Source organism: Camelina sativa, chromosome 8 (assembly GCF_030686135.1).
Source record: "Camelina sativa cultivar CO46 ecotype springtype chromosome 8, ASM3068613v1".
NCBI lineage: Eukaryota > Viridiplantae > Streptophyta > Magnoliopsida > Brassicales > Brassicaceae > Camelina > Camelina sativa.
This window is the reverse complement of record NC_141887.1, coordinates 29,182,049-29,205,927: the sequence shown is the minus strand read 5'-3', so window position 1 is coordinate 29,205,927 and position 23,879 is coordinate 29,182,049. Positions and strand designations below refer to the sequence as shown.

General features: G+C 39.3%; 7 protein-coding genes and 1 non-coding gene across 11 annotated transcripts; 2 read left to right on the top strand and 6 right to left on the bottom strand.

Annotated features, from left to right (window-relative positions):
• The first annotated feature begins 1,240 nt into the window (after nucleotides 1–1,240).
• LOC104708900 (uncharacterized) lies at nucleotides 1,241–3,801 on the top strand. Its single transcript, XM_010425557.2, has one exon. It carries the CDS (start codon nucleotides 2,064–2,066, stop codon nucleotides 3,588–3,590), a length of 1,527 nt encoding a protein of 508 aa, XP_010423859.2. The 5' UTR covers nucleotides 1,241–2,063; the 3' UTR covers nucleotides 3,591–3,801.
• A 789-nt stretch (nucleotides 3,802–4,590) lies between these two features.
• LOC104708897 (heat shock 70 kDa protein 2) lies at nucleotides 4,591–8,335 on the bottom strand. The gene is made up of 3 exons (XM_087460949.1): nucleotides 8,038–8,335; nucleotides 5,479–7,690; nucleotides 4,591–5,169 (listed from the first exon to the last, which is right to left on the bottom strand). Exons 1-2 carry the CDS (start codon nucleotides 8,249–8,251, stop codon nucleotides 5,946–5,948), a joined length of 1,959 nt encoding a protein of 652 aa, XP_087317075.1. The 5' UTR covers nucleotides 8,252–8,335; the 3' UTR covers nucleotides 4,591–5,169; nucleotides 5,479–5,945.
• A 1,608-nt stretch (nucleotides 8,336–9,943) lies between these two features.
• Nucleotides 9,944–10,597, bottom strand: LOC104709983 (glutamate--glyoxylate aminotransferase 1-like). The gene is made up of 4 exons (XM_087460950.1): nucleotides 10,533–10,597; nucleotides 10,351–10,442; nucleotides 10,142–10,263; nucleotides 9,944–10,058 (listed from the first exon to the last, which is right to left on the bottom strand). The coding sequence occupies exons 1-4, from the start codon at nucleotides 10,595–10,597 to the stop codon at nucleotides 9,996–9,998; spliced, it is 342 nt and encodes a 113-aa protein (XP_087317076.1). The 3' UTR covers nucleotides 9,944–9,995.
• Nucleotides 10,598–13,162: 2,565 nt separating this feature from the next.
• Nucleotides 13,163–14,843, top strand: LOC104708898 (uncharacterized). 4 transcript variants are annotated; one of them, XR_015563624.1, is made up of 7 exons: nucleotides 13,163–13,314; nucleotides 13,409–13,702; nucleotides 13,800–13,892; nucleotides 13,994–14,048; nucleotides 14,171–14,271; nucleotides 14,371–14,427; nucleotides 14,521–14,843. XR_015563624.1 is itself a non-coding variant. In XM_010425553.3 (7 exons), the coding sequence occupies exons 2-7, from the start codon at nucleotides 13,574–13,576 to the stop codon at nucleotides 14,643–14,645; spliced, it is 582 nt and encodes a 193-aa protein (XP_010423855.1). In that variant the 5' UTR covers nucleotides 13,164–13,314; nucleotides 13,409–13,573; the 3' UTR covers nucleotides 14,646–14,843. The 4 variants fall into 4 exon arrangements, 2 of the variants coding, with proteins under 2 accessions (XP_010423855.1, XP_010423857.1); XR_015563623.1 differs by having other exon boundaries at nucleotides 13,164–13,314; nucleotides 14,130–14,271; XM_010425553.3 differs by having other exon boundaries at nucleotides 13,164–13,314; nucleotides 14,149–14,271.
• Nucleotides 14,785–17,675, bottom strand: LOC104708899 (heat shock 70 kDa protein 2-like). The gene is made up of 2 exons (XM_010425556.3): nucleotides 17,186–17,675; nucleotides 14,785–16,731 (listed from the first exon to the last, which is right to left on the bottom strand). The coding sequence occupies exons 1-2, from the start codon at nucleotides 17,397–17,399 to the stop codon at nucleotides 14,987–14,989; spliced, it is 1,959 nt and encodes a 652-aa protein (XP_010423858.1). The 5' UTR covers nucleotides 17,400–17,675; the 3' UTR covers nucleotides 14,785–14,986.
• Nucleotides 17,676–18,657: 982 nt separating this feature from the next.
• On the bottom strand, nucleotides 18,658–21,518 carry LOC104708895 (heat shock 70 kDa protein 1). Its single transcript, XM_010425551.3, has 2 exons — nucleotides 20,954–21,518; nucleotides 18,658–20,595 (listed from the first exon to the last, which is right to left on the bottom strand). The coding sequence occupies exons 1-2, from the start codon at nucleotides 21,165–21,167 to the stop codon at nucleotides 18,854–18,856; spliced, it is 1,956 nt and encodes a 651-aa protein (XP_010423853.1). The 5' UTR covers nucleotides 21,168–21,518; the 3' UTR covers nucleotides 18,658–18,853.
• Nucleotides 21,519–22,808: 1,290 nt separating this feature from the next.
• Nucleotides 22,809–23,101, bottom strand: LOC104708894 (dolichyl-diphosphooligosaccharide--protein glycosyltransferase subunit 4B). Its single transcript, XM_087460948.1, has one exon. The coding sequence runs from the start codon at nucleotides 23,099–23,101 to the stop codon at nucleotides 22,994–22,996; it is 108 nt and encodes a 35-aa protein (XP_087317074.1). The 3' UTR covers nucleotides 22,809–22,993.
• Nucleotides 23,102–23,732: 631 nt separating this feature from the next.
• TRNAH-GUG (transfer RNA histidin (anticodon GUG)) lies at nucleotides 23,733–23,804 on the bottom strand. The gene has a single exon. It is a non-coding gene; the product is annotated as a tRNA-His (tRNA).
• Between the last annotated feature and the right edge of the window lie 75 nt (nucleotides 23,805–23,879).

Genomic DNA, 23,879 nt, shown 5'->3' with positions numbered 1-23,879 from the left:
CGTATATTATGGTTTGCATTTTTAATTAGTCCAGTAGTCTTTTGTTCTTTAACATCTGTATTCCAGTATTTCTTATTAGATGCAATGTGTCAACTATGAAAAAAAAAACGAGTTACGAATGTAGCCTGTTTTATGGGAAACTAGGAACATTATCTCAACTCTTATAATTTAAATGGGCGCAAATATAAAAATACAGTCAAAATGCAAAAAAATCGATATGTTGCCAAATTGTTCATCAACATTCAAGATGGACGATTTGAACAAATATATACACCTAGTATGTATGTAACATATGTATCAATTATCACATGTATTGCATAAGTTTACATCTGCATAACAATTAACAACACATCGATATATATATATACACTGCAAAAACCTACATATCATAGTCAATTTGTAGCATTTACTTATATAGTTTCGTATTTTGACATGTGTATAAATACATCAACACGCTACATGATACTCATAAATTGACTCAAAATGCATTCAAGAAAAATTAATTAAAGATATGTTATCCTCGTAGTTATCCTCAAACCCTTTCTTTTGATTCGGTTGTTTTTAGAATTTATAATGCACTTAGGTAGTCAACAAAGCTTGATTAATTAATTAAACTCGTAGGCCGTTGGATACTAACACTGATGATGACGCATAGTCCTATTCTAGTGGATAAAATAATTATATTATAAAAATATTAATAGTTTGTTACACTCTCACTGGGGGCACAATAATGCAATTTGTCACTAAAATTGATTTAAATAACAATTTTATAGCTCGTAATCATATCACTCAACTAATTACCAAACAATGTCTCCACTTAGACTACAACATTGGTTTTCAACAATCCCTAGCACAAACAAAGCTACCCGACGATATACATTACAAAGCATACACTTCTTCGTGATTACGATGTGATGATAAACCTTTTCTACCATACGATATTTAAAAAAGTCATACTAAAATACATTGCTAACTTAAAACTCAAATACTATACATATAAAATTCAATGACCCACAATTAAACAAGTCACATCATCATAATTATAATTGCTACCTAAATTTTATTGCAAGGTTTTCAAATTATTTATTTTAAATTATAAATTGGCGATGCGGTTTTGATTATTACAAATTGTTTATGTTGATAAGCACATGTAACACCACGATAAGCACGCATAAAAATTGAAAGAGAGAAGAGGAGAAAATAAAAAAAGAAAAAAGAAACATTTGTTTAATTTATATTAGATGAACCTACAAATAAAATAAAATAATTTATTAGACAGAGAGAGAGAGTGGGGGGGGGGGGGGGGGGGATCAGGTGGTATCTAGTTCAGGCTCGTTCTCTCTCTCTTTCTTTGGCTTTGGCTATCTCATTCACTCACCCACAAACCTTCCCCCTTAACCAATCTTCTTCTTACATAAACACCTCTCATTCCCACCGTTTCCAAAAGAGAAAGCTTTCCACACACAAAAAAAAAGAACCAGAACACAAACAAGTTTTGTTCAATCTTTGAGGTAAAGATTGGATTTTTTGATAAAAATTGTCGTGAATGAAATGGGGGAGCTTTTGTTGTCTCGTCTACTATTGAATCAGTCAACCTCATCCATTGTTGCTTATCTCAAAAGGTATTTCCTTAGAGGTTCTTCTTCTTAAAAAAGTTAAGTTTGGGGGTGCTCTGATACTTTGAATGTAATTTGTAGCAAAAAAAGGAAAGATTTTTCTGATTATAATTTCGATATGTATATTTCTCGGATGGGTTTGAGTCGGAGTTTCCCGCCGCTTTTTGGGGGATTTCGGGAACTTCTAGGGTTAGGGTTGGATATTGTGTTTCTCTAGCAGTCTTCTCTCCTTTCTTGAGACTAAAAAGAGGTTTTTTTTAATTGTTTTTTTTTGGGTTCCTGGGAATTGAGATTTGGGATCTTAATCAACATGTGGGTTAATTGGGAGATCTGGGATTTGGGAGATCTTGTGGAGGATTGAAAAAAAGAAAAGAAAAAGCTTTATTATTATAGATTTAAGAATGGACAAGAAGTGAAGAAGGTGGAAGTTTTTTGTTTGTGTGTGAAATGAAAGGTTCTTCTATTCTTGCTGTTTTGTCAATGGAGAACCATCATCCTTCAACGCTCTTATCTATGGATTCTAGTGGTTCATCTCATGAGGAACTTGATCTGGAGATGAACAACAATGGTAATAGGCAAATCACTCTTTACAATCCACCAGACATCAATCTGCCTTTGTCTGTAGGACGAAGCTCTCCTTCATGGAACTTGGATTCTTGTGATAACATTTTGGATGTTGGTCTTAGCTCCCATGTCTACGAGACCGAGACTTTTCTCAATGTGGTTCCGAGCAAAGTCGCCAAGAAATGCTTGAAACGGAATGATAGTATGTGGGGAGCTTGGTTTTTCTTTAGCTTCTACTTCAGACCTGCGTTGAATGAGAAATCAAAGTCTAAGGTCATTAGGGAAGCTAGTAGTGGAGGAGGAGGAGGATGTTTTACTGGGTTTGATAAATCTGATCTCAAGCTTGATGTGTTTCTTGTTCAGCATGATATGGAGAACATGTATATGTGGGCTTTTAAGGATAAACCCGAGAATGCTCTTGGGAAAATGCAGTTGAGAAGCTATATGAATGGGCATTCACGTCAGGGCGAGCGTCCGTTTCCCTTTAGCGCAGAGAGAGGCTTTGTTCGGTCTCACCGAATGCAGAGGAAGCATTACAGGGGACTCTCTAATCCTCAATGTCTTCATGGGATCGAGTTTGTGCCTTCGCCGAGTTTGTTGTGTGTCAGTGAAGAAGATAAGAAGAGATGGATGGAGCTGACGGGTAGAGATTTGAAGTTCACTATCCCTCCTGATGCTAGCGATTTCGGTTCATGGAGGAATCTTCCCAACACGGATATTGAGCTTGAGAGACCGCCTCATGTTACAAAACAGGCACCAAATAACGCCAAGAAGATTCTCAATGGCTCGGGTTTACATTTGACAAGTAACGCGTCTTTCAGTAGCAATGGGGACTCTTCTGATCAATCTCCAGGAGGAGGAGTCAACAACAACAAGAAGAGAAAAGAGTTTTTATCTCCGGGAAGCAGTGAAGAAGAATGTTGTTTGACTGTTAACAACATTGAGACTCACCATGCCAAGGACCCGTCCAGTTGGGTGAACGACTTCACTGGAGTGATGAAGAACAACTGCGGACCCGTGACAGCAGCAAAAACGGTGTACGAGGACGAAGAAGCTTATCTGGTTGTAATAACTCTACCGTTTGTGGATTTGAACACCGTGAAGGTTTCATGGAGGAACAATATCACAAATGGTATCGTGAAGGTCACAGGAATGAGCACTTCGAGGGCTTCATATGTGAAGAGACGGAACCGGACTTTCAAGCTGGTTGATCAGACGGCTGAGCATTGTCCACCGGGTGAATTCATGAGGGAGATACAATTGCCAAATCGGATTCCGGAAGAAGCAAACATCGAAGCATATTTTGATGGGACTGGACCAGTTTTAGAGATTGTGGTTCCAAAACTGAGAGGAGGAGTGGAGGAAGAACACGAGGTTAGAGTTTGTCTACGGTCACACCACCTCGGATGAAAGATGCAACCTTGTTTTATGTGTTTGTAGAAGCATTTTGTTGTGTACAATGGGAAAAATAAGCAAAAGCAGAAGCATAAGTGCTCTTTTCTTTTTCACTTTTAATTTTTTTCTGCTTCGGTTGCAATATATATTTTATTCTTCAGAGCAAGTTGTATTTAACCATATATTTTAATTTGATTACTAGAATACAAGTTTTTTTTGTTTCCCATGTAAAGATTTCATTTTTATAGAGACAAAAGACTAGTTTTATCGTTTTGTCTACTGCTCAATCTCATTTTTTGGTAGCCCTGTGAAGAATTCCACACAGATATGTATGTAACCAGTTATATCACTAAGCATTTTAAAGAGAAAGGGTTACCAGACAAACAACAAACATTGAGTTAGTTACTTGGCTCAAATAAAAAAGATAAATCATAAAAGAACCAACACAAAACAATGACAACTTAGTCGACTTCCTCGATCTTGGGGCCAGCACCACCTGAGGCAGGAGGAGCTTCATCGTAGTCCATTCCAGCAGCTCCAGGACCACCGGCTTCACCACCAGCTCCTCCTTGGTACATCTTAGCGATGATCGGATTACAAACACCCTCCAACTCCTTCATCTTGTCTTCAAACTCGTCAGCTTCAGCCAATTGGTTACCCTCACTCAAGCCATTGGATTGCTTCGTCAATCGAGTCCTCTATCTTCTTCTTGTCTGCCGCGGGAAGTTTCTCACCGATCTTCTCATCATAAAGGAAAACGAAAATTTCCTTGCTGAAAAAAAAAAAAACCAAAGTGGTTCTCTTGTTTCCTTTTATCAAATTTTTTTATCTTTAGCATTTGGTATTAATTATTTTATACATCTTGCATTTAAAAACCTATAAACAAGGCAGAGGGTTTTTCCCAACTGTAGTTGGTCCAGCCAAAACCGAAATTCAAATCGGTTCGTGTTTAAACCGGATTTGGGCAGCACCTACCCGAAAGGAAAGGAGGACCATGTCGATACAGCAATACAGGTATGTAATAAGTTCAACTAGAGAAATTTTCCTAAGCAGTTACAATATCACTAAGCGTTTTAGAGAGAAAGGGTCACCAGACATTCAGACAACAACAAACAGAGAGTACTTATCTCAAATAAAAGAGATAAAAAACAGAGAAAACCAACACTAAAAATGACTAATAAACAACTTAGTCGACTTCCTCGATCTTGGGTCCAGCACCGCCTAAGGCAGGAGGGTCAGTGCCGGGGCTGCTTCAAACTCGTCAGTTTCATCCAACTGGTTACCCTCGAGCCACTGGATCGCCTGCTCAATGGAGTCCTCGATCTTCTTCTTGTCTGCACATTGAAGTAAGCAGGAACGGTGACCACAGCGTTCTTGATAGTAGTGCCAAGGTAAGCTTCACACTTCTCACGCATCTTACTGAGAACCATGGAAGAGATCTCCTCAGCGGCGAACTGTTTCTCTTCACCCTTGTAGTTGACTGCGATCATTGGTTTCTCAGCAGTTCCTGAAGTGATGACAGTGAAAGGCCACAACTTCCTATCGCTTTGGACAGATGCATCACTGAATCTACGACCAATTAACCTCTTTGCATCTGTCAAAATTAAACAAAACAACATCAATAGACCGAACACACAAAAATCAAAATCAAAGTGAACAGACCAAATCATCAACTTATTAAACTAAAATTCTTTGGTCAGAGAAGATAAAAATCCTAACTTTTAAACAAATTCACAAGAATAGTTCTCAATCAGCTTACGGTACAACTCAAAGAAGTAATTTAACTCAAAACCCTAAAAATCATCCTATACAAACCCTAAAAATTCGCACTTTAACTCAAACACGAAACAACCAGAGAATTCTTAAGAGCAGAGTAAATAATAAGATGAGAGAGTAGACATACCGATCGCAGGACCTTCTCCTTTACCAGCCATTGTTATCACGATAACAGAGGAAACAAAAAAGCTTTAGAAGAAGAGACGAAAATTTTTTAGAGCAGAGAAGAGAGCAGAGAAAAGTTTTTTTTAGGTTTGTGAAGAGAATAGCAACGGAGCATTGGTTTTATATGATTGAGACATTTCCAGAATGTTCCGGCGATGTGGTATGAACCGTTAGATTAAGTTTGGGATTGATCCGACGGTTAAGAAGCGATGGATAAACAAAAGGGATTGGAAAACTGCTCCTAATATGATGGAAAGCCACCACTAATGGATTGGGTTAAGTGCAATATAATATAACTAAGCTGGGCAAACCAGCGATCACTGTTCGAAAAACACCACAAGATGGGATCCATCAGAAAAGCTCAACAGAAAAAGTCTTTAACTATCTAACATGAACAATAAAGAGAGAGACAGGTCAAGATCCAACTGATTAGTCGACCTCCTCGATCTTAGGTCTAGCACCGCCTGGAGCAGGAGGAGCATCTTCGTCCATAGCATGGGGACCTGGACCACCGGCTTCACCACCAGCTCCTTGGTACATCTTGGCAATGATTGGGTTGCAGATACTCTCGAACTCCTTCATCTTGTCTTCAAACTCGTCAGCTTCAGCCAATTGGTTACCCTCAAGCCATTGGATTGCTTCGTCAATCGAGTCCTCAATCTTCTTCTTTTCTGCAGCTGGAAGCTTCTCACCGATCTTCTCATCACGGATGGTATTCCTCATGTTGTAAGCGTAGTTCTCAAGAGCGTTCTTGGCTTCAACCTTCTTCTTGTGCTCCTCGTCCTCAGACTTGTACTTCTCTGCTTCTTGAACCATCTTCTCGATCTCATCCTTAGAAAGGCGACCCTTGTCATTCGTGATGGTGATCTTGTTCTTCTGTCCGGTGGTCTTGTCCTCAGCAGATACGTTGAGGATACCATTGGCGTCAATGTCAAAGCAGACAGTGATCTGAGGCACACCACGTGGAGCCGGAGGGATTCCAGAGAGCTCGAATTTACCGAGAAGGTTGTTGTCCTTGGTTCTGGCTCTCTCACCTTCGAAAACCTGGATCAAAACGCCGGGCTGGTTGTCTGAGTAAGTGGAGAAGACCTGCTCCTTCTTGGTCGGGATGGTTGTGTTTCTCTGGATCAAAGTAGTCATGACACCACCAGCAGTTTCAAGACCGAGGGAGAGAGGAGTGACATCAAGCAAGAGAAGATCTTGAACCTTTTCGTTTCCTTCACCGCTGAGAATAGCTCCCTGGACGGCTGCACCGTAAGCAACAGCCTCGTCAGGGTTGATAGATTTGCAGAGCTCTTTACCATTGAAGAAATCTTGGAGAAGCTGTTGAACTTTGGGGATACGGGTGGAACCACCGACAAGAACAACTTCATGGACTGAGCTCTTGTCCATCTTAGCATCACGGAGACACTTCTCAACAGGCTCCATACACTTCCTGAAAAGATCCATGTTAAGCTCTTCGAATCTAGCACGGGTAATTGGAGCAAAGAGGTCAGCTCCTCCGTAGAGAGAGTCAATCTCGATGGTCGTCTGCGCCGTGGAAGAAAGAGTTCTCTTTGCTCTCTCGCAAGCTGTTCTCAGCCTCCTAAGGGGTCTTGCGAGGCCAGTGATGTCCTGCTTGCTCTTCCTCTTAAACTCTTGAACAAAGTGGTTAACCATTCTGTTATCGAAATCTTCACCACCAAGATGAGTGTCTCCAGCAGTGGCCTTGACCTCAAAGATACCTTCTTCAATTGTAAGAAGAGAGACATCAAAAGTACCACCCCCAAGATCAAAGATCAGAACGTTCTTCTCTCCAACACTGGTGGCCTTCTTGTCAAGACCGTAGGCGATGGCAGCAGCAGTGGGCTCGTTGATGATACGCAGAACATTCAAACCAGCAATGACACCAGCATCCTTAGTAGCTTGACGCTGAGAGTCATTGAAGTAAGCAGGAACAGTTACCACAGCGTTCTTGATAGTGGTGCCAAGGTAAGCTTCACTAATCTCACGCATCTTAATGAGAACCATGGAAGAGATCTCCTCAGCGGCGAACTGTTTCTCTTCACCCTTGTAGTTGACTACAATCATTGGTTTCTCAGCAGTTCCGGAAGAGATGATAGTGAAAGGCCACAACTTCCTGTCGCTTTGGACAGATGCGTCACTGAATCTACGACCAATCAACCTCTTTGCATCTGTCAAAGTTAAACAAAACAACATCAATAGACCGAACACACAAAAATCAAAATCAAAGCGAATCAAGTTTTAAGAACAGAGTATGTAATAAGATAGAGTTTACAAATCAATCAATTTATACTAAAATTCTTTGGTCAGAGAAGATAAAAATCATAACTTTTTCAACAAATCCACAGGAATAGTTCATAATCAGAGCTTATATGTATAACGCAAAGAAGTAATTTAACTCAAACCCTAAAAGTCATCCTATACAAACCCTAAAAATTCGCACTTTAACTCAAACACGAAACAACCAGAGAGAGAATTAAGAACAATGTATGTAAATAAGATGAGAGAGTATACATACCGAAGACAGTGTTAACAGGGTTCATGGCGACCTGGTTCTTCGCAGCATCACCGATCAGCCTCTCGGTGTCGGTGAAAGCGACGTAAGACGGCGTGGTCCGGTTACCTTGATCATTAGCAATGATCTCAACACGGTCATGTTGCCACACTCCAACACAAGAGTAGGTAGTACCAAGATCGATACCGATCGCAGGACCTTCTCCCTTACCAGCCATTGTTATCACAAAGGATTTTTTAGCTTATTAAGAAGAAAGAGACGAAAACTTTTCAGAGCTGCTTAGGTTTTTAGAGAGTTTGTGAAGAAAGAGCAACCAGGTCAGGGTTTTTATAGAGGTTGAGAGTTCGAGAATGTTCCTGTGTAAAGTGTAATTCACCGTTAGATTAGGTTTGAGATTGATCCGACGGTTGTTAAGTAAAAGATACCTATTTCCAAATCCTAAAAGGCAGATTTTTGGTCCAAATCCTAAGGAAAAAAGTGATATTTGTTCAAAAACGGAAAAGCGCGTCTGCGAGAGAATTGGAATACTGCTCCAACGTTCATAATTGCCACGTAGTACCTAAAACTACAATCAGTAGTGGGCCTATAAGAGACGCAGTCTATGGGCTGTTGTGTGGCTTTTCTTTTACTGATTGGGCATTATAGTTAGAAAAGCTTAGGGCCAGGCGGCCAGCACCGCCTGAAGAAGGAGGAGCGTCATCGTCGGATCACTAGCTCCACCAACGACTCTCTCTCTCCCTCGGTATAGGTTTTTTGGCTTTTGAACAAAGTAAGCAGCGATTCATATCCGAATTTGGAAAAACAAAAAATTCAAATTGCTTTTGCTAACAATTTATTAATAAAGAAGCCTCAAGGTTCTGAAAGTTTCAGTCTTTAAAACATGGGTTGTTTCTTATGCTCCCTTTTTAGTCCATTGATACTTTGTAGTTTGTCGTTTCAACAACGCTGCTTCGGTGCTTCCCAGTCCACTAATTTACACTTATTTGGTTACAATTTGGAAAATTGTGTTGTTATTTGGAACATGCATGCAGCATGTTGTTGTTATGTCTTCTTCTCTTAATCGCAGTTGACACCAAAACAACTCGTTCGCATAAACCATATTTAAACACCAAAACGCAATAATGTATTAAACCAACTAAAGTGTTATAAAACGATAAGTATTTAACTCGTTCCTCCCAAGATACACCCAAAAATAAAATAAAAGTTATAAAGGTTGAAAAGTAATTGTTGAATAATCTCCGCGTCTCGGGCATTTAGGTTTAGGAGCCGGCGGACATTCTAGCGACCTTGGAATCCTAAACTCCTCTGCTTTAGGCGTCGTGCAGTACTCTTCTTCTGCTTTCTGTGCTGCTTCTCCACTTCGCTTTCCTTCTTCTTCTTCCTTCGGCTTCCCCACCGTAGTCACCGGAGACAGAGTTCTCATCAGTTTCTCTTCATTACTAATTGTTGTCATCTTCTCTTGTTTTGCTTCTTTAGTTTGTAATGTATAATGGAAACCTATATGTAACTTTGGTGCTTCTTCGTTGATCGGCGATATAATGTTTAGCAAAGATTAAAAAAATAAACAGAGGACAAATACATATATAGGCTTTGGACTTTGATCTTTATAAGGTTTCCTTTTATACGACTTTATAACATTATTTAATTATTGAAATAGTAAGTTTCCATTTTCTTTTAGTTAAATTGCACAATTACAAATTCACATTACCCCACACACAAAATAAAAAGGCAATTGCCTAAACTTTTCAATTCCGGTAAGATAAAGATCTTAAATCGATTCCAACTGAAAATAGAAATAGAGAGAGTTTTAGAGAATATGGCAAGTAGAAAGAGTACTACAGAGATTTTAGCTTTTAAGAAGTATAGCAGAACACAAACAGATGTTCCGAAGAAGAAATAATCACATTCCACCAAAGTTATTATCGTACTAAGTCATGCACTCGTCGTTGAACTTCTTGAAACTATCCATGATCTCTGGCATCTCTTCTTGTGCTGGTAGGATCGTTGTCCTCAGATGGAACACGCTGTCAAAATCCACAAGGGGAATGAGTTTACAAGAAGAGATCAAAAGAGCAAGAACGAAATCGTATTTGGGAGATTCTTTTACCCTTCTTTCTGTCCAAATCCAGAGCCAGAGACAGTAAAAAACATCTGGTACTTTTCCGGCTTGTTTTGCAGCTTGGAGAGCTCCTGCTGGTAACCGTATTTGAGGAAACGAATACATTGCACCTAACATTTTACACAAGAATCATCAAGAACCGTATCAAATTTTCTAAACTGAACGACTTTTATCTATTACTTTGTTTCTTTGACTACCTTGTGTGAAATTGCAGACAACGTTTTTGCAGCTGTTGAATCCATCAGTCATGATCTTTGCTCTTCTTCTCAATGATTCAAGAATCCCCTTGCTAGAGAATAAAGCATAACAGGAATTAATGATTCAATCCGAGGATTATATAATCACCGATCACGAGTGTTGAAGTTTATGTTGTACATACCTTTCACGAGCGAATTGGTCATATGAAATGTCTCCAGGCTTTGGAGGACTAACCATCAAACCCATCTGCACAAGTCATATCACTCTCTAAACATACTGATGATTTCTACAAAATCAAACACATCTGCACATGCTGAACTTCCTTGCTGAATGGCGAACCCATATCCATCAAAAACCTATTTATATTTTAATGAATGGTCAAGTTAAAAGGAGGATCACAAATCAGGCACAAGTTTCAAAACACATGAAAGAGAAGATAGAAGCTGACCTTCTTGGAGCTGATAAAGGGACGCTCATCTCATCCTGGTATATGTTCTGCTGATAAACATCGTCTCCCAGAAGAACTAATATCTCGTTATAACAGAACTTCAATCTCTCTCTTAAGTTAGCTTCACTTAGACACTGACCAGTTGGGTTCCCAGGGTTAATGATCACCATTGCCCTTACCTGCATACCCATTCAAGAGAATCTGTAACTGGGGAAAAGAAGACATATGCATCTACGCTAAATGCATCACCTATGATAGCAAGAGTAGAAGGGAGAAGAGTGCCTTACTGTTATCCCTTGAGAACGAGCCTGAGCAACAGATTGTCTAAGGTTGTTAGACGTCAAGTCCCCAGTTTTCAGACTCATCAAGATAGTAAGGAACAAGAGTACCACCTAACAGTGATATGGTAGCTGAGTAGAGTGGATACTGTGGAACTGGAACCTTTTTGCCCTCTTTCTGAAGCTCAGAAGCTCGGAGATAAGAGTTCACCTCTGACGGCATACTGATACTTGTTGACGTTTTCATTGAGAGAATCGTAGTCTAATGCCTTGAGAGCCGTTTTAATTTCACTCTAAAGCAAACACTAGCTCAACTTCAATACCTTATCAACCACCCTCCTCTACAATTGGAATTAACAAACTTGCGTGTCAGACAAGAGTTCATCTAAGATTAGATGAAATAATCGAGATCAGAACTAAATCAACAGCTAAAAAATCCCTAATTTATGCTCCCTTTTTAGTCCATTGATACTTTGTAGTTTGTTTATTCAACAACGCTGCTTCCAAGTCCACTAATTTACACTTATTTGGTTACAACACAATTTCAGGAAAATTTAATTTTGGATAATCGGTTCCGGACTAAAATTACATTCAAATTCTGCTGCTCTGTTATCAATCAGGTGAAAATCATATATGTTCTCTATCTATATTTGGGGAGATTTTTTTTTTGGTATATAGCAGATTGATAATTTCTGATTGCGAGTGAGTGCCTTTGATTTTTGAATCATGTTTCCTAACTGCGTGACGTTCTTTTATTATCAATTTAAAATCGAACAGTTAGTATGCCGTTAAAATCAAAGCAAACGACGCAACTTTCTCTATGGTGATTGTGGTAAAAACGGTAAATATTGGGGAGGAGTACTAGTTGTGCATGTTGGCCAAAAAAATTTTAGTTTTGTTTTTTTAGTGAAATTGTTTGATTATACGAAATAACGTGATATTTGGTTAAAAAATCATGTTATCATACGAACATAATTAACATGTATCATGAATAAATGGATATGACCAAGTGATATTTGGATAAAATAGTGTGGTAAGAGTTTTTTTTTTTGTTTTTTTTTTGTTTTTTTTTTGTTTTTTACTATTTGTTATTTTTTTGCCTTACATATTTTCTCGTATGAATTTATTTTATTCACACAAAAAAAAGAAATGGTCTATATATTTTGTATTCAACCTCATAAAGATATAAAATTTTGTTTGATTTGTACATGTTTGTTTTAATGATTATGTGAATTTAAAATTGATATCTATTTTTTTTATTAAGAAGATTTGAAAGGAAAATCAAACAAGAGAGGTTTGCAGATGAAGCTGGAATTAAAGGTTGAAGATATGACCGACCTTCTCCCTCAGCACTTCCCAACCATATTCAAGGTGAGATTTCAATTTTTGGTGTTGTTTTTGTATTATAATTGATCTAAATTCCGTTTCGAGTAAATTAGTATTAATTTATCATTAACAATGTTTTTTAAATAAGTGATTTATTTTGATATTGTATGATTTGAATGTATTACTGAAATTTAGGAAAATTTGTTTGTTATATATGTATATTTAGAGAGAATTTCAAAAATATATCTTTTTCAATACTACCACTTTTCAGAAATACCACTTTAAAAAACTTTACTAAAACAAAATTTCTCAAAAAATTCTCATAGTATAATCAAACAATTTCACTAAAACAAAACTAAAATTTTTTTGGCCAACCTGCAAAAAAAGTACTCCTCCCCAATATTTACCATTTTTACCACAGTCACTATTCCCCAATTAAACTCTATCATTTTAATGTCACTCTAAAGCAAACACTAGACAAGAGTTCATCTAAGAATAGATGAAATAATCGAGATCAGAACTAAATCAACAGCTAAAAATCCCTAATTTATGGGTTTCTGATTGAGTGAGTGCTTTTGAATTATGTTTCCTAACTACGTGACGTTTTTTATTAATTTATATCGACCAGTTAGTTGGTATGCCGTTAAAATCAAAGGAAACGACGCGATTTTCTCTTGTCAAAATGTTACTGGGCCAACAAATGAAAGGCCCAATAGATGTTTTCTTGATTTTAAACCGGGACTCACACGATTTTTTAACCGGTTTAATCGGGTGATTATGGTACAACTTTGCGCCGTCGTCTTCAAGCTCTCTGACCTTGAGCGCAGTGCTTTCATGGGATGCTTCAATTCCCAATTCTCTGCTTTCATGGATGCTATTAATTTCTCTTCCCTGGATCAGTCCAGCCGAAGGTGAATCGAATTCACATTATTTGAAAACTCAACATCCCTTTTGATTTTAGGCCTCATGTGATGTTTGTTTTTTTTTGGCTATTGATGGATGTAGAGGCGGTAGAGGTGAGAGGGAGAACGATCGACGAAGACCTCATCTGGGCGGCGAAAAAGATAAAATTGATGCGCTTGGAAGACTCTTGTAAGTGAGTATCATCACCGAGATGTATCGTATAGCTTAGGTTTCGTTGGATAATTTAGGACACGAATCCTGCGGCACATGGCTACTGAACTGAGATTGAACATGCGAGTTGATGGTTTTGTTAAAGTTGGAGACTTACTTAAGCTGAATTTGAAAACCTCTGCAAATTTTCAGTTGAAGTCACACACGATTGATGAAATCAGAGAGGTCAGTTTCATCCTCATCTTCACTTGTGTTTTGGTCACCGACGACTAATTCCGATTTAGATATTGAGTTTTGGCATATGTTTTGTGTAACTTTGCAGGCTGTGAGAAGAGATAACAAACAACGTTTTAGCCTCTTAGAAGAAGAGGATGGTGAGCTCCTGATCCGCGCAAACCAAGGCCACTCCATCACTGTAATTGAACTTTTTAAGTAAAATCCTTTGCATTTCTCTGTTTTCTTATTCATCTTTTGTGTTGAAAGCTGAGACCTTTCCATTTCTCTTTCTGCGCGCAGACGGTAGAGTCAGAACAGTTACTTAAACCAATACTGTCACCAGAAGATGCTCCAGGTACTATTAGGACACATACTTGTGACTTCTTCTGTTATGCATGTATATGACTCGCATAGTTTGGTTGCTCTTGTTAATTAGAAATTTCTGTAATGGGAAGTGTGTGTACATGGGACTTATAGGAAGAATTTGGAATCCATCTTAGCATCAGGCTTAAAGCGCATGAATAGAATGCATGTTCACTTCTCTTGTGGCTTACCAACAGATGGTGAAGTGATTAGTGGTAAAATTTTTTTGATCCTATTGTTGTTGTTGTTGTTTCTGCTTTATGATTGCATATGCACATTTATCTGATTCAAAATTTACATGATTTCTGGCCAAGGCATGAGAAGAAATGTTAATGTTTTGATCTTCCTCGACATGAAGAAAGCTCTTGAAGGTATTACTCTAGCATGAGACCTTGATTCACTGTCTTAAAAATTAGTGATGTTGTCCATCAGAGATTCAACATTTCAGTATTACTTGTGTTCAGATGGGATTGCGTTCTACATGTCCGACAACAAAGTGATTTTGACTCAAGGCATTGATGGTGTAGTGCCTGTCGATTACTTCCACAAGATTGAGTCTTGGCCTGATCGGCAGTCCATATCATTCTGATTCATATGATCACAGGTTTATGTATTTCTTCAACCCGTGGAAAATACTTCATACACATATGTTTCCGACTCTTGGCAGATTTGCTCATCTTCTAAGTTGTAACAGTCCCTTGTTTAAGTTCTGGTTCACGACGTTCTAATATCCAAAAGCAGATATTTTTTACTAATGATAAAAAAAGAACAAGCATTCTATAGAAAACTTGTATCCGTCATCATCATAGCTGGGCAAACCAGCCATTGTTCAAAAAAATACTAACCAAAAACACAACAAAGACAACATAAAAAGTCTTAACGATCCAAAGAAAAGAGAGACAAGAGAGAGACAGGTAAACATCCAACAGATTAGTCGACCTCCTCGATCTTAGGGCCAGCACCGCCTGGAGCAGGAGGAGCATCTTCGTCCATAGCATGGGGACCTGGACCACCGGCTTCACCACCAGCTCCTTGGTATATCTTGGCAATGATTGGGTTGCAGATGCTCTCCAACTCCTTCATCTTGTCTTCAAACTCGTCAGTTTCAGCCAACTGGTTACCCTCGAGCCACTGAATAGCCTGCTCAATGGAGTCCTCGATCTTCTTCTTGTCTGCTGCGGGAAGTTTCTCACCGATCTTCTCGTCCTGGATGGTGTTCCTCATGTTGTAAGCGTAGTTCTCAAGAGCATTCTTGGCCTCGACCTTCTTCTTGTGCTCCTCGTCCTCAGACTTGTACTTCTCTGCTTCTTGAACCATCTTCTCGATCTCATCCTTGGAGAGACGACCCTTGTCATTAGTGATTGTGATCTTGTTCTTCTGTCCGGTAGTCTTGTCCTCAGCAGATACGTTGAGGATACCATTTGCATCAATGTCAAAGCAGACAGTGATCTGAGGCACACCACGTGGTGCCGGAGGTATTCCAGAGAGCTCGAATTTACCGAGAAGGTTGTTGTCCTTGGTTCTGGCTCTCTCACCTTCGAACACCTGGATCAACACGCCGGGCTGGTTGTCTGAGTAAGTGGAGAAGACCTGCTCCTTCTTGGTCGGGATGGTTGTGTTTCTCTGAATCAAAGTGGTCATGACACCACCAGCAGTTTCAAGACCGAGGGAGAGAGGAGTGACATCAAGCAAGAGAAGTTCTTGAACCTTTTCGTTTCCTTCACCGCTTAGAATAGCTCCCTGGACGGCTGCACCATATGCAACAGCCTCGTCAGGGTTGATAGACTTGCAGAGCTCTTTACCATTGAAGAAATCTTGGAGAAGCTGTTGAACTTTGGGGATACGGGTGGAACCACCAACAAGAACAACTTCATGGACTGAGCTCTTGTCCATCTTAGCATCACGGAGACACTTCTCAACAGGCTCCATACACTTCCTGAAAAGATCCATGTTAAGCTCTTCGAATCTAGCACGGGTAATTGGAGCAAAGAGGTCAGCTCCTCCATAGAGAGAGTCAATCTCGATGGTCGTTTGCGCCGTGGAAGAAAGAGTTCTCTTTGCTCTCTCGCAAGCTGTTCTCAACCTCCTAAGGGGTCTTGCGAGGCCAGTGATGTCCTGCTTGCTCTTCCTCTTAAACTCTTGAACAAAGTGGTTAACCATTCTGTTATCGAAATCTTCACCACCAAGATGAGTGTCTCCAGCAGTGGCCTTGACCTCAAAGATACCTTCTTCAATTGTAAGAAGAGAGACATCAAAAGTACCACCACCAAGATCAAAGATCAGAACGTTCTTCTCTCCAACGCTGGTGGCCTTCTTGTCAAGACCGTAGGCAATGGCAGCAGCAGTGGGCTCGTTGATGATACGCAGAACATTCAAACCAGCGATGACACCAGCATCCTTAGTAGCTTGACGCTGAGAGTCATTGAAGTAAGCAGGAACGGTGACCACAGCGTTCTTGATAGTGGTGCCAAGGTAGGCTTCACTAATCTCACGCATCTTAATGAGAACCATGGAAGAGATCTCCTCAGCGGAAAACTGTTTCTCTTCACCCTTGTAGTTGACTACAATCATTGGTTTCTCAGCGGTTCCTGAAGAGATGATAGTGAAAGGCCACAACTTCCTGTCGCTTTGGACAGATGCGTCACTGAATCTACGACCAATCAACCTCTTTGCATCTGTCAAAATTAAACAAAACAACATCAATAGACCGAACACACAAAAATCAAAATCAAAGTGAATCCTAACTTCAACAAATTCACAAGAAGTTCAAAATCATATAATTTTACCAAAAAAAAAAAAAGAACATCATCATATAAACCCTAAAAATTCACAATTTAACTCAAACACGAAACAGCGAGAGAGAGATTTAAGAACAGAGTATGTAATAAGATGAGTTTACAAATCAATCAATTTATACTCTAATTCTTTGGCCAGAGAAGATAAAAATCCTAACTTCAACAAATCCACAGGATTAGTATAACGCAAAGAAGTAATTTGACTCGACAAGCCCTAAAAATCATCCTTATACAAACCCTAAAAATTCGTAATTTAACTCAAACACGAAACACCGATCTAGTTCGTATGTAATAAGATGAGAGCGTATGTAATAAGATGAGAGAGTATACATACCGAAGACAGTGTTAACAGGGTTCATGGCGACCTGGTTCTTGGCAGCATCACCGATCAGCCTCTCGGTGTCGGTGAAAGCAACATAAGACGGCGTGGTTCGGTTACCTTGATCGTTAGCAATGATCTCAACACGGTCATGTTGCCAAACTCCAACACAAGAGTAGGTAGTACCAAGATCGATACCGATCGCAGGGCCTTCTCCTTTACCAGCCATTGTTATCGAGAAACAAAGAAAGATTTAGCTAAAGAGAAAAGGAGACGAAAAGTTTTCAGAGCACAGAAGAGAGCTAGGTTTTTTTTAGGTTTGTGAAGAGAAGAGCATCGGAGCCTTTATATGGTTGAGACTGTTTCCAGAATGTTCCTGTACTGTTGTATGAACCGTTAGATTAAGTTTGGGATTGATCCGACGGTTGTGAAGTGGTGGATACCTTTTTCCAAATCTTAAAGCAGATTTGTTCAAGGACAACAAAAGGGAAAAAGTGATGTTGTCCGAAAACGGAAAGGCGCGTGTGAAGAATTGGAAAAATGCTATAACGTTCGTATATGAACGTCGGGTTATCAATTGCCACGTAAGATCTTGTGGCAGAGTTAGCGGGCCTATAACAGATTTTAAAAGCAGTTCATTGGATGTGGGCCGTGTTGAGGCTATTCTGTTACTGATTGGGTTTAGAAGGGGCCTATGAGTAGAAACAAAACTTTCCATAAAGTAATGTCAAACTTTTAATCTAAAATAAACTAGAGGAAGCATATAAATTTCAACCCGTGGTGAATAATGTTTATCGATCACATTACAATAAAATAGAGGAAGTCTATAATTTTTGACCCGTACATAATAATAATGTTTCTCTCTCTTACGCTATTACAGTTCCTTACTTTAGAGTTGAGATACACCAATTTAGAGATATTTATCAATGAGATTCATGATATTTTCTTATGGAATTAAGATCTGAAATTGTTAGATAAAAAATGCAACTACATATTACGTATACAAACAGTTTTTGTGTATCAGTTGCAAAATATTACGTATTTGAATTCAGTTTTGTGTGTGTATATACAAACAGTGTTTGTCAAACACAATACAAAACAAATTAGAAGACTGCACTCAGTTTCTTCCAATACTGTATTTCAAATTTGGTAGACATCTATACAACTTCATGCACTTCATAATCATTTTAATATATACAAAGAAAAAATAAATGCAACTTAGTAAACCACACTCTGAAAAGAAAAGTGAATCCATTAAGGTCCCTCGTTTAAGTTTTGACATTTGTATATCCAAAAGCAGAATTTTAACTTTTCAAGTTAGACAAAAATAATTGTAATGATAGAGATATAAAGGAGATACTATTCCAAATTAAGATTAAACCGGTAGAATATAAAGAGCTTATGATTTCATCCGAAGCTATAATCACTGGCAGAATGTTTACTTTTCACGTATGAGAAAAATACGTATAATGATGGCGAATTAAGAATAAACGAGAGAATATAGAGAACTTTTGATTTTATCCGAAGTCATAATAACTGGGCAAAACCAGACATTGTTCAAAAAAAACTAACCAAAAAACACCACAAAATAGGCTCTATTAAAAAAGCCGAACATAAAAAGTCTTTAAGCGATCAAGAGTAAAAGATAGAGAGATAAAGAGAGAGAGGTCAAAGTCCAACAGATTAGTCGACCTCCTCTATCTTAGGGCCAGCACCGCCTGAAGCAGGAGGAGCATCATCGTCCATTCCAGCGGCACCTGGACCACCGGCTTCACCACCGGCTCCTTGGTACATCTTGGCGATGATTGGGTTGCAGATGCTCTCCAACTCCTTCATCTTGTCTTCGAACTCATCTGCTTCAGCCAACTGGTTACCCTCGAGCCACTGAATCGCCTGCTCAATAGAGTCCTCGATCTTCTTCTTGTCGGCTACGGGTAGCTTCTCACCGATCTTCTCATCCTGGATGGTGTTCCTCATGTTGTAAGCGTAGTTCTCAAGAGCATTCTTGGCCTCGACCTTCTTCTTGTGTTCCTCGTCCTCAGACTTGTACTTCTCTGCCTCTTGAACCATCTTCTCGATCTCATCCTTGGAGAGACGACCCTTGTCGTTGGTGATGGTGATCTTGTTCTTCTGTCCGGTGGTCTTGTCCTCAGCAGATACGTTGAGGATACCATTGGCATCAATGTCAAAGCAGACAGTGATCTGAGGGACACCACGAGGAGCCGGTGGGATTCCGGAGAGCTCGAATTTACCGAGAAGGTTGTTGTCCTTGGTTCTGGCTCTCTCACCTTCGTACACCTGGATCAACACACCGGGCTGGTTGTCAGAATAGGTGGAGAAGACCTGCTCCTTCTTGGTTGGGATGGTGGTGTTTCTGGGGATCAAAGTGGTCATGACACCTCCGGCAGTTTCCAAACCAAGGGAGAGAGGAGTGACATCGAGCAACAGAAGATCTTGGACCTTCTCGTTTCCTTCACCGCTGAGAATAGCTCCCTGGACGGCAGCACCGTAGGCAACAGCCTCATCGGGGTTGATAGACTTGCAAAGCTCTTTGCCGTTGAAGAAGTCCTGAAGCAATTGCTGAACCTTAGGGATACGGGTGGAACCACCAACAAGGACAACATCGTGAACAGTGCTCTTGTCCATCTTAGCATCACGTAGACACTTCTCAACTGGCTCCATACACTTCCTGAAAAGATCCATGTTGAGCTCCTCAAATCTAGCACGGGTGATGGTGGAGTAGAAGTCAATTCCCTCGTAGAGAGAGTCAATTTCGATGGTGGTCTGAGCAGTGGAGGAAAGAGTCCTCTTCGCTCTCTCACATGAAGTTCTCAACCTCCTAAGAGCTCTTGGGTTACCGGTGATGTCCTTCTTGCTCTTCCTCTTGAACTCTTGGACGAAGTGGTTTACCATTCTGTTGTCAAAATCTTCTCCACCAAGATGGGTGTCACCAGCTGTTGCCTTGACCTCAAAGATACCTTCCTCAATGGTAAGAAGGGAGACATCAAAAGTACCACCACCAAGATCAAAGATAAGAACGTTCTTCTCTCCAACGCTGGTAGCCTTCTTGTCAAGACCGTAGGCAATAGCTGCAGCTGTGGGCTCGTTGATGATTCTCATAACGTTCAAACCGGCAATAACTCCAGCATCCTTTGTCGCTTGACGCTGAGAGTCGTTGAAGTAGGCAGGAACAGTGACGACGGCGTTCTTGATAGAGACACCAAGATAGGCCTCAGCAATCTCACGCATCTTAATGAGAACCATGGAAGAGATCTCCTCAGCAGCGAACTCCTTCTCTTCACCCTTGTAGTTGACGTAGATCATTGGCTTGTCGGCGGGTCCGGCCTGGATCTTGAATGGCCACAATTTCATGTCACTCTGGACAGAGCTGTCACTGAAACGACGACCGATCAATCTCTTGGCATCTGCGAAATCAGGAAACAAAAAAAACAAGCGAATTAAGTATACAGACTAATCATTAAACAAGCAATATAGATCTGAAACATAATCAATAAGTAATGAATACAGATCTAACAACCCTAACAAATCCAAAAAAGTGAATAGCTATTAATAGTAATAAAACAAAAATTGTCGAGCTCAACGAACAAAATATACCTGAGTAATTAATATAAGATCTAGTGATGAAACCCTAAATCCAGCATAGAAGAATAATATATTCCAGATCTATCTACAACACAAGTATAGATCTAACAACCACAAGACTTACGATGAAGAGATCTAGATTTGAAGCAACAAAGAGAGCTAAGAAAACGAGATACGTACCGAAAACGGTGTTAACAGGGTTCATGGCGACCTGGTTCTTAGCGGCATCACCGATCAACCTCTCGGAGTCGGTGAAAGCTACGTAAGATGGAGTGGTTCTGTTTCCTTGATCATTAGCAATGATCTCAACACGGTCGTGTTGCCATACTCCGACGCAAGAGTAAGTAGTACCGAGATCGATACCGATTGCTGGACCTTCACCTTTACCCGACATTTTTAAAAAAAAATCGGAATACTACAAGAGATCTAAGAACAGAGACTGCGAATAAAAAAGAATAGAGAACGAAGAAGACGATAGAGCGGCTAGGGTTTATTTTTAGTAAGAAACAACGGAGAAGCGATTTGTTTATATAGAGCCTTGAGTTTGATCGGACGGTCAAGAATTGGTTATTGAGAGTTAAGATCTAAGGCGCCAGGCTGTTTTAAAAGTTTCGAGAATGTTCGATGGCTGTGAGGTAAAACCCTAATTTGTTACACGTTGGCATAGTTTAAGATTTTTGATTGGTTTGTGAGGTACCTTGAGAGCAAGTTGTGTGGGAGCTTATCTTCTCTCTCTTCCACGTGCAGGTTCGTTTATACATTGATCTTCCTAAATATGCGGATCATATTTTTTCCTTATTTGAATATGTTAATTACAGGAGTTCGGTGCGATATTTCCTTATCTTTTGCTAACATCATTTTCCTTTTCTTTTTCCTTACCAAAAATAAAAATAAAAAAGCTTCATTGTTATATTTTTAAATATGTTAATATTCCAAAATCAATATTTTCTAGTATCCCGAATATATTTACACTTATCTTTTCTACTGTGTGTAAAAAGCAAAAATATACTAATTATATTTTTAAATGGGAGTGTAATTTAAATTTCACAAAGAATTTGGTAAAACATCATCTGATTTGAGTTTATATAAATGATCCGAAATTGAACCGCTTTTTTGGTTAACAAGGGGACGAATGTAATGGGCGGTGTTCAAACGACATATGTAATGGACGGTTCAAATAGGCATTGTTGTGGCTTTACTTCAAGCCAGCACTTCTCTTCTTCAAGCCAGTTCATGGGACAATCATCCAATTCCTGGTTCTTTGTTTTCTGTAGCCGAGAATCCTCTCAAAGATGACTCCCAAAAGGCACCAAAACTTATCCTAAAGTTCTAACTTACAAGGAGCCACATCGAATTGGTTACAACTTACAACCAGAAAGCGTTCAAGGCTACTTTGAAGAGATAAAAATCTCAACCAACTCTCTACCAAGACTACAAAAAGAGAGCGCTATAGTAAGTAACTATTTAACAAGACACTGAAGCATGAACATTCACCTAACAAGGAGCATGGAGACGCAAAAGAAGTTTAGAATGAAGATTCTTTCAACAAGTACTCTAGGGAGGTGCACTAAAAGATTGATGCAATGGACAATAAGTATCACAACAAAGGGTTTCAAACAACATAATTATGAGAGTTAAAGGATGAAATGCGTATGTACTCAACATAATCGCAGGTACTCCTCCAGTGAGCATAGACTGTATAAACATCGTAACTGTGGATGCACATTAAGCTAGCGTGAAACAAGGTAAACCTGTAGTAAACCATTGATTATATGGAGAAGCTCATTTTAGCTTTGTAGCTTTAACAAATTACAAAGCTAATTAAGTCTGTTTTTTTCTCAAATACCCGATTTCAAGAACCAGTCAAGACTGTGATACGCTAGCTTAATGTGATACAAGTAATCAAGCCAGAGAGACGACCTAAACCAATTGAGAAAACCGCAGTATATGATATTCACTCATGTATGCAGCATACAGTATGCTAATATGCTCTCAACACAAAGCTTGCAAACCAAAACTTGCATAATGGAAGCACTAAGGAAAAAATTAGTCTTTTAACTCTTATATCCATCAAAACCCACATTGTTGAGATACAGTGATTACTCATCTAGTAGCAAAACATTAAGCCCTACGGAATGCTAAATACAACAGGTTGATTCCGGTCACATTTATAATAAGTGTTTTGTAGAAGAAACCAACAAAAGATGAAACCTCAAAATATCATTCGAATTTTGGTTCGGCCACCACGAAATGGTATGCAATGACCATTATGAAGATGAAAATCCCCAGAAAATTGGCAAAGAAGCCGAGGTCTTGGTCGTCAAACATCTGTAACACCACCACCACATCAATCAATTTAAAATATATGAGAGAAGCCATTGGTAATCAGACTTTGACAAAACTTGCAGAAATCACCAACGAATCCACACTTTTTAACATGTATTTTCTATCTACCAGACACTACCAAATAGCTCACAAAATTAGGATCATATAACAAGAATATATCCACAACATAAGATCGAGATTGAGCATTTTAAAAAACTTGATCGAGAATTCAAAAATACAGACATGAGAAAGGATCTGAATTATCAAAGACATCAACAATGGAATACCCAACCCAAAAAAAAAACGACATTGATTGAACCTCACAGCAGTTAACAAAGAGTGTCATCAGATCTCTACGTCAAGCCTAAGATCCACAAATTCACAACCATTTTTTATTTGAGAACAAGACCACAAAACCAAAGTCAATCTCTGAATATTTACCTTCGAGAGCTCCAACAACAGCCTTGCTTCAATGCTTCTTCTCTCTCTCTCTCTCTCTCTCTCTCGACTCTACCAAGCAGATCGAAGAAGACTCTGACTGATTAAGGAGAAAGTTGACTCAATACGTTGTCGTTTCGTACAAATATAAACGTCGTCGTTTTATAAGTAAGGTAAAAATGAGGAAAAAAGAAAGTGTGGCTGCTGGGATTCGAGCCCAGGTCTCCACGGCCACAACGTGGAATTCTTACCACTAAACTACAGCCACTTTGTTACTCAATCATCAACTAAAACAATATCTAACGTCTACATAAAATTGTTTCGTCTTCATCTTCTTTCTTCT

Excerpts from the sequence above, each read along its gene's own strand:
- LOC104708895 (XM_010425551.3), bottom strand. The coding sequence starts at position 21,167 with ATGTCGGGTAAAGGTGAAGGTCCAGCAATCGGTATCGATCTCGGTACT. Across the intron at positions 20,596-20,953 it reads CCCTGTTAACACCGTTTTCG|ATGCCAAGAGATTGATCGGT; the intron begins GTACGTATCTCG and ends CTGATTTCGCAG.
- LOC104708898 (XM_010425553.3), top strand. The coding sequence starts at position 13,574 with ATGGCTACTGAACTGAGATTGAACATGCGAGTTGATGGTTTTGTTAAA. Across the intron at positions 13,703-13,799 it reads CGATTGATGAAATCAGAGAG|GCTGTGAGAAGAGATAACAA; the intron begins GTCAGTTTCATC and ends GTAACTTTGCAG. Across the intron at positions 14,428-14,520 it reads CATGAAGAAAGCTCTTGAAG|ATGGGATTGCGTTCTACATG; the intron begins GTATTACTCTAG and ends ACTTGTGTTCAG.
- LOC104708899 (XM_010425556.3), bottom strand. The coding sequence starts at position 17,399 with ATGGCTGGTAAAGGAGAAGGCCCTGCGATCGGTATCGATCTTGGTACT. Across the intron at positions 16,732-17,185 it reads CCCTGTTAACACTGTCTTCG|ATGCAAAGAGGTTGATTGGT; the intron begins GTATGTATACTC and ends TAATTTTGACAG.
- LOC104708897 (XM_087460949.1), bottom strand. The coding sequence starts at position 8,251 with ATGGCTGGTAAGGGAGAAGGTCCTGCGATCGGTATCGATCTTGGTACT. Across the intron at positions 7,691-8,037 it reads CCCTGTTAACACTGTCTTCG|ATGCAAAGAGGTTGATTGGT; the intron begins GTATGTATACTC and ends TAACTTTGACAG.
- LOC104708900 (XM_010425557.2), top strand. The coding sequence starts at position 2,064 with ATGAAAGGTTCTTCTATTCTTGCTGTTTTGTCAATGGAGAACCATCAT.
- LOC104708894 (XM_087460948.1), bottom strand. The coding sequence starts at position 23,101 with ATGTTTGACGACCAAGACCTCGGCTTCTTTGCCAATTTTCTGGGGATT.
- LOC104709983 (XM_087460950.1), bottom strand. The coding sequence starts at position 10,597 with ATGGGTTTGATGGTTAGTCCTCCAAAGCCTGGAGACATTTCATATGAC. Across the intron at positions 10,264-10,350 it reads TGTCTGCAATTTCACACAAG|GTGCAATGTATTCGTTTCCT; the intron begins GTAGTCAAAGAA and ends GTAAAATGTTAG. Across the intron at positions 10,059-10,141 it reads GGATTTGGACAGAAAGAAGG|CGTGTTCCATCTGAGGACAA; the intron begins GTAAAAGAATCT and ends GGATTTTGACAG.